We start from the raw sequence: 8,041 nt of genomic DNA, 5'->3' as shown, positions 1-8,041 counted from the left end.
TCCACATGGCCAAGGGCCCTGGTGCTGTGAATAGTGCTGGGGTGACGGCCTCGTGGCTCCAGCTCTTGCACCTGCCCCTGGGCCGCACTGTGGGTTCTTGAGCCCACAGGGGTGAGGTGAGGGTCTAGCTTGCCTCTTCACGTGCACTTCCAGTTTTTCCAGGACTGTGTGTTTGTTGGAAAGACGGAGAGGTCTTGCAGACAAGTCTGGACTCAACGGGCCATAAGAGGTGTAACTCCTGCTGAAATCAGCAAGTTTGAGTCCTCCAACCTTGATCTTCTTCCTCGAGAATATTTTGGCTCCTCAGGGTCCTAGGAGATCCCATATAATTTTAGGATGGATTTTTCTAGTCCTACACAGTGCACCTTTGGAATTTGTTTCGGGCTGCATGGAATCTGTGGAGTCTCTGGGTAACATCTGCTCCTATTAGTTTGAACGGGCCTTTGTGGAGTTTTTAGGGTGTTCTGCCTACACACTCACGTCACTTGCTTGTATTTGGTGGCGGGTCCTTCCTTCTGCCTTGTTGCCCCCAGCTAGAGCTCCGCTTCTGCTGGGACCCTGGAGGAAGAGGAGTGATCTCAGCCATGGAAGTCTGTGCATTCAGCGCTCGCCTCCCAGGTCGGGGCTCTGCATAGCTGCTGCCCTTCGAGGACTCGGACTTCCGGCACGCAGCTTTCGGTGTGGGTCCTCTGGCCTTCCTTCTGTTGAAGGGTGCCTGTTGTTGGTTGATCCCCTACTGCAAGCCACCCTTGCCTCCCAGGGATAGAGCCACTTGACCACGGCGGTCGCTGCTTTAAATGCTGCTGAGCTAGTCCACTAGCCGGGCTCTCTGCATACACGTGCGGGGGATGCTGCTCTCTCTCCTCCTTCCTGCAGCGCCCTGGGAGGGTTCCACCAGCGGGCTTCGAAGCCTCCCTTCTTCTCAGTGTTCTGGAAGGCTTGAGAAGCACTGGCGTCACTTCCTTAAACAGTCAGTGGTGTTCCCACAGAGCTGTGGGGTCCCGGGACCTCTCCTGGAGGGTTCCAGCTTGGTCTCCCTGGTAGCTGCGCTTCCGCTGTTTGTCCCCCTCAGAACTGACCGTCAGGTGGTGTCCTGGCCAGGCTGTCTGATGGTTGGCCTGTGCTGCTCACCGTGCCCTCTTGGGATCGTTCTATCTCTGTAGAGTGGGCAGGAGAGTCCCTTTTTGCATGACCTGCACAGTTGAACCCAAGACACCAGCAAGGGGTGATGGATGTCGAGAGAAAGCTGGGTTCAGGTGGAGCAGTGCGCTGGAATGGAGACACTGACCACAGAGCCGGCCCAGCAAGTTCTCTCGCATAGGTCTGGTAGTTGGGAAGTCAGACTCCGGGCACTGCTCTCTGCGCCCAGGGCTACAGGGCTGGAAGGCCCGTGACCTCTTCACAGCCGTCCTCTCTGGGGCTCCCGTGGCACCAGGAGCCCGTTGTCAAGAGCTGCTGCCCAGCAAGGCTTGGAGGTGGGCAGCCCTGTGCAGGGGGTAGTCTCTGCTGCGCTCAGGTCCCTCCATCCCTGCCTCTGTCCCTGGGAACTGGCACTTGAACTCAAAACTATGAACTAAAGGATTCCACGGCAGGCACAGATCCGCCCTCTGAGCAGAGGCCGCCGCACCCGTCTTCAGCTGGCAGATTCCCCCGAGAAACACCCGGGAGCAGGGTCAGCCCCATCGGGGGCTGGCCGAGCAGCCGTCTGCCCCCCGTCCCGTCTGCCTTTCTTTCCGCTCCTGCCCTTTGTTCTCAGCCTGTCCACCCAAAGCTCCTGCTTTCCTGGTCTGTTCAGAGCACTGGCTCCTGGTCCTGCCGCTTCCCCTGCAGCTGTCGTTGTCACTGCCGGGACCCCGGCCGCCCACCTGCCCACCCTCCAGCCTTAGGTCCAGTGTCCCTTCCTCTCGGGGCTCCCGCAGGGGCAGGGCGGGGCAGGTGGCCACTGCGAGGCCTCCCCCACGCCTCCCCGCACTCTCCCTTCTTCCAAGCTCAGAATCCCTGGACTTCTGGGCCACCTTGTCCCCTCCAGCCTGAGTTAGGGGTGGCTCCCCTCGGGACGCCTCCTCCACCTTCTGGGTGCTGGGTGCGAAGTTCAACCTGCATTGGCAACAGCCTTTGTCCTTCCCTGTTCTGTTGCTTCATGCTCTGTGGTCGCAAAGCCTACTCTATGGTCTCGCTGGGCCTTGGGCGCGTGCCTGTGTCTCGTCCTGGAGCGTGTTGCTTGTGGCTCTGCTGTTGGGGAGGGTTGTGTGTGCGCTCTAGCCACTGGCCCCCCAGAGGCATCAGGACCCAGGATCATCACAGGCTGCATCCCCCTAGCTCACCACCTACTGGGCTGTGGGCTGGGCTGTGGGCTGAAAGACTCACACAGTCCGTGTCCAAGGAGTGGCAGCTTCGGAGGCACTCAGCCCCCGGGGGCCTGCTGACATTGCTACAGTCCAGATACATCTTGGTGCCAAACACCCTGGAAAAACCAGCATGTGGGAAGGGTCAGGGATGGGGTGGCCCTGGACCCCTAGTCTGCTGACCTCATCCTGCTGACCAAGCTTCTGCCCCAGGGCCCAAACTGCTGCCAATGCTGCCCAGGTGTGCAGCCCAGGACCCCAACTTCAAGGGCACCCACCCACGGTGGGACACAGACCCCTTTCTGCACCTGGAGCACTTCTGTGCTGTGCCTGTGGCAGGGTCCAGGCAGGGACTGATGGGCCTTGGGGGTGCTGGAGCAAGGCAGGTCCTTACCAAACGTGGTCTTCTGCGTCAGGGCTCCCAGGCAGCTCAGCTTCCCATCTGCACATGAGCTATGAGGAACAGACACCCTGCCCTGGACCCGGTGTCTCCCACAGACCCCACCCCAGACTTCCTGCATCCCCCAGGTGCTGGCCCTTTCCAGGCCTCACCACCTCCTGAAAGGCAGGAAGCACCTGCTGCTGGACCTCTGTGAAGGCCCCGGATCCCGAAAAGGCAGGTGCATGTTCAGGAAGGCAGCTGCACACAGGGAAAGGACATGGCCCTCAACTTGTCCTACAGTGTGGACCCAGAATGTCACCCAAAGGCCTGCATGCTACAGACTTGGCAGCCAGTCTGTGGTGCTGTGGGGAGGTGCGGGAGCAGGAAGGTCGCTGGGGCTGCCTCGAAGGTGGCGTTGGGGGCCTGGCTGCTCTCTCCCTCCCCGGTTCCCTCTTCACGCAGGGTGCAAGTTTGCCACAACATGCTGCCTCACAGGGCAGCGGAGCCAGCCCGGCCTCCCAAGCTATGAGCCAGAGGAAGCCTCTTCCTAGGCCGACTGACTTAGGTTTGCCACAGTGAGGGAAACTGACCAAGTCCAGGGAAAGAGCTGGGTCAGGGCACACCCTGCCACCCCAGCCCCTCTCTGGACCCCGAGATCCCCACACAACCTCCAGGACTTCTGGGTAGGGGCCTGGCAGGTGTCCTCCCCAAGCCTGGACCCCTCATTTCTCAAAGCCCTTGGGGGTGGGTCAGGACACAGAAGTGTCCGGTGTGGACAGACCTGCAGCCAGACCCTTCCTGCCTGGAGGTGGCGATGAGGTGTGGGGTAGCTTGGAGGGTGGGTGGTTTAGGGAGCGCCAGGTCCTCTGGGTCCACGGTGCTTACCACACCATGCCGTGTTCCTGCACAACCTCCCCGGGGGCCACCACAGTGCCGTGCAGGTAGCAGGGGCACTCCTGGGCCGGCACACACATGCCTGCCTCATTCAGGAAGGTGTCCTCTGGGCAGGTGCAGCCGTCCACAGGCACAAAGCTGACGCTGCAGGTGGCATCAGCCTCACTCAGGGCCCGGCAGGTGGGCGGCAGGTGTCCACCGCGTACTCATAGCTTTGAGACTTGGGGCAGTTGCTCATGTATTTGGCTGTGTGGACAAGGACGAGGCACAGGTCAGTGGCTGGCAGCCCGGCCCGACACCCACCCACCTCCTCTGACTGGAACAGTGAAGGTCCTCGCAAGGTTGGGTGGGGACATGCCAAGCTCCTGGCCAAGAATCCAGTAAGCAATCGCTGTCCCCCACCAGGGCCCCCAAACCCCACTCTTACCAGTGAGGCCCAGATGGCTGTCGAGGGGACAGCCCTCCACTGAGGGGTACCCAGCTAGCACTCACCGCAGACGCCGGCCCTCCAGCCATGCAGCAGTATACCCTCGGCCGCGCAGGCCTGCACGTAGGAGGACAGGGCCGCACACAGGCAGTCCTCGCTCTTCTCGCAGTTGCAGGTGTCGAACACACAGTACTGGGGCAGAACCGCGGGCGTCAGGCCCCCAGACCCCAGTCCCTCATCCCCACTCGTTCTTCCCACCCTCATCCACCAGGGTCAGGACTCAAAGACAGATGGCCATGTGGGGGACTTGACAGAAGGGCCTCCCTGAGGGGTGGCCAGGCCTCATGTTAGGGACAGAGTTTGAGGTCACCTGGAGAAGTGGCAGCAGGCCAGCAGAGCAGTCCGCCCTGAGGGCCAGGTGGGGGCTGGGTAAGGCCAGGTCCATGGGACAGGGACAGGCCCAGCTTGCATGGAGGTACTTCACTCACTGAACCGCGTATGGGGAACATGGATAGGTGGGGAGGGGAGGATAGGCAGGATCTGGTGCGAGGGAATGTTAACAGGATGGGTCTGGAGGTAAGCCTGGCCCTGTCACCCAGAGAATACCCCAGGGCTAGAGTCACGTGTGCTTTGGAACTTTGGACTTAAAAGTGTCCCCAAGCTACCCTTTGTGGGTTGAATTGTCTGCAAAACGATGCCCGGAGCCCCTCCCAGTTCCTGTGCACAAGCCAAGGGTGCAAAGGGGGTCTTTGCAGATGGAACAGAGTAAAGTCAAGGCAACGAGGTGGCCCTCTTCCCATGATGGTGTCCTCATGAGAGTGGAGTTGGGACACAGAGCAGACATCCACATGGAGCCTGAGGCCAGGAGGACCCTCTCCTAGAGCCTTCAGGACTCTTGCTTCTAGCCACATGCCATGTCCTCCGTCAGCTCCAGGGTGGACAGTCCTCACTCCAGGGCCCTCCCAATCCGTGGGAGGCAGTGGTGGGTGGGCCCAAGTCCTGGATGAGGCAGGGTGCTCCCAGAGCCCACCCCAGCAGCTCATGGAGGCTCACCGAGTAGAAGGCTGAGGGGTTGACAGTGGAGTGGCAGGCTGAGAAGGTGCCTGTGCGGTTGGTCAGCAGTGAGCACCAGTGCTGGGCGTAGTTCTCTGGAGAGGGAGGGAGGTGGCCACTGCCCTCACTGGCCTCTCGGCCAGGGAATGGGGCTGGAATGTGGGGCTTCCACTGTCATGCCCCGGGCGCCTCCCTCCCTAGCTCTAACCCCCATGCTGTCCTGCCCGAGGTAGGGCCACTCAGGCCCTGCTGCAGTCCCTGTAGCCAAGGGTAAGGCAGGGCTGCCCCAGGAGGTCTGTGGGGAAGAGGGTACCATTCTCCACGCTGAGCGAGCAGGGGTCCTCGAAGCTGCTCTTGGCATTGGGCAGGCAGCCTGGGTCTTCCAGGTGTTGGCAAAGGCAGCCCCCGTGCCCCTCCACCACCCCGCTGAGGGCCATGAAAGTCGTCAGCCTGGTTCTGGTTGAAGTTCCCACACAGGCCTGGGGGCAGGAGCCAGGCAACAGGTATGGCAGGCTGTCCCTCCTATCCTGTCCTCCCTGGCCCTCAAGGCAGATAAAAGGGAGAGCCCCCCTAGGGTTTGCTTCCAGACCCTTCTGCAGATAAGCTGTGTGGAGGCTGGCCTGTGTTGGGGCAGCACAGCTTGCTTCTCTATGCTTTCTGGCCACTTCCCTGGCCACCAATCAAGCTGTCAAGTTCCTGGGTTAACACTGGTCTTCACCACTCCCTGTCCACTGCCAGCCTGTGTCCACCCATGGCCTTCAACTGTGTCCACACCTTGTCCCCAGCACAGCCCCAAAGCTGCCAGGGCCTCACCGCACATCTGGCCATGGTGGATGGGGTCCAGCCTGACATACACCTGCATGAGAGGCACCAGCTGCACCTGCACCTGCAGGCCAAGGCCCGTCTGCACCAGGATGAAGAAGGATGTGGGTCTGAAGATGGTGATGTTGGCTGTGGTGGAGGGGTGGCTTGTCAGGGGTGCCAGAAGCCTGACTAGCCAGACAGGAAGTGCTGCCTGGGACAGTGGCAACTGGACCCAGCCATGCCGCTAGCTCCTGAAGCATGTCAGGCGCTCTCATGCCCGTGACCCACAGCATTCACAGGTCATGAGTGACTGCTAACCCCCCTTGAAAGGGCAGGGAGTGACCATGCTAGACAGGGGTCCCCCACAGCATCCTGGGGCAGGACACTTCTCACCCCCAAGTTGTAGATAAGAGACCCTGAAGGACTTGCTGAGGCAGAGCTGGACCCCGCAGGGCTCGGGGACTGACCCTACTTGGGAGGCACCAACCCTGACCCAGCTGTCTCAGGAAGCCACACACCTGCTGACACGGGCAGCTGGGTGTAGATGGAGTTCACAAACACGCCACCACTGGCCTGGATCCGGATGTTCTGGAGGGGCAGGGCTGTGGTCAGTGCCCGGAGGAGCTCTTGTGACAGGCAGGCCCACGGGCCACCCAAAAGGAAGCAAGCTCTGGTCTGGGGACCCCCAGGATGGAGCCAGGAGGAGAGTTCAGGGTGACAGGTGTGATGGGCCCCAGAACTGTCCACCCTGGAAAGTGGCTGCCCTTGGGGCTAAAGTGGGGGATCTGACTCATCTCCAGGGCCTGCCCACCTCTGCTGCTCCCAGCCAATGCATGCTGTTGCACAGGACAGGTCTCTCACCGTGTCCCCGCCGTGGAGGCTGAGCGTCACTGCTCTGAGGCAGTTCTCTGTGTCTGTCAGGCCACATTTCCGCAGCTCGGCCAGCACAGTGAAGCTGCCGTCAGCACATTTCTGTTGGGAGACCATAAGTGTGTGGGCTGGGCTATGGGCAGGGGCGTCCCCGTGCCCAGTGCCCATGAGGGCTGTATGTGACCCCCATGGAAAAGTGGCCTCGGGCACCAGGTCACCTCCCAGGCAGCTTGTCCAGGGCCTTGGCTTCCCTCCCAGCAGGGGAGTGCCCCCAGCAGATGGCCATCAGGGAGCCCTCCCAAAGGTGGAAGGGCTGAGGGTCCCCGGAGGCCTGCTGGGGGCCGCACCTTGGACAGGATGTAGCTGCAGTCCCCGTGGACGTCATACCGCTTCTTGTCGTAGGTGGACACGTGGGACCCGCCCTGCACGGAGCAGGTGCCAGGGCATGGCTGGTGCTGGCATTGCCAGAGACCCCCAAAGCAGGTGCTGGGTGGGGAGACCATAAGCAACAGGGGGGGGTAAGAGGCATGCCCACCCCTCACACCCTGTTCGAGGCCAGGGGCCTACCAGGAGCTGCAGGTGGTAGTGAAGGAGGTCCCGGGCATGTAGGTGTGGCCGCTATGGGTGCAAGGGCACTGTGCCAGAGGCAGGCAGCCAGAGTGTGTGATGTCGTCCAGCACCATGCCTGGGGAAGGGTGAGGGGGCTGGTGAGCACAGATGGGGACAAGAGGCACAGAGAACCATCACCTTCCCAGGGCGTGGGGGCACCTTATCTCTAAGAAGACCACAGCCTCAGGGTGGGAGAAGAGCCCCAGACCAGGGCACTCCCCCTGCCTGACCCCAGTGGCTTGGGGAGAACACCGTGTCCCTTGGCCCTGCTTCTCCACCTGGTTCCTGGGCTCTGTGACACAGGCCATCAGGTCTCTGGCTTCTTAATAGTGTCCACCCCAACCTTGACCCTAGGCAGGGCCCACCCGCCCTCCTGAGTGAGGAGGGTTTGTCCTGGGCCCTCAGGGAATGCTGGGGCCAGATGTTGGAGACAGGGACCCCGAGGCGTCCGGGTGGGGCAAAGGGCACAGGGCCTGCCTGGAGGGCAGAAGCAGCCGGCCACACAGTGGTCCTCGCAGAGCTGGGAGCGCTGGGGGTTGGAGCAGGTGTCCACGCAGGGCGAGCCACACTCCTGGTGCTGCATGTTCAGCGGGCACATCCGCGCTGCCAAGGAGAGGTGGTGCTGAGCCCGGTGTCCCATCCCAACCTCGCTGGTCC

General features: G+C 61.7%; 1 protein-coding gene across 1 annotated transcript; it reads right to left on the bottom strand.

Moving 5' to 3' along the window:
* Positions 1 to 3,787: 3,787 nt before the first annotated feature.
* LOC306638614 (mucin-5B-like) lies at positions 3,788 to 7,525 on the bottom strand (the record flags this gene model as incomplete). The annotated part of the gene is made up of 7 exons (XM_079101809.1): positions 6,767 to 7,525; positions 6,424 to 6,493; positions 5,808 to 6,052; positions 5,415 to 5,580; positions 5,102 to 5,196; positions 4,114 to 4,240; positions 3,788 to 3,867 (listed from the first exon to the last, which is right to left on the bottom strand). The coding sequence occupies exons 1-7, from the start codon at positions 6,941 to 6,943 to the stop codon at positions 3,788 to 3,790; spliced, it is 960 nt and encodes a 319-aa protein (XP_078957935.1). The 5' UTR covers positions 6,944 to 7,525.
* Positions 7,526 to 8,041: the final 516 nt, after the last annotated feature.

The sequence above is a fragment of the Sciurus vulgaris genome, assembly GCF_902686455.1.
Source record: "Sciurus vulgaris genome assembly, chromosome: 11".
NCBI lineage: Eukaryota > Metazoa > Chordata > Mammalia > Rodentia > Sciuridae > Sciurus > Sciurus vulgaris.
Note: the sequence above shows the minus strand (reverse complement) of the source record. Positions and strands in the feature narration are given on the sequence as shown.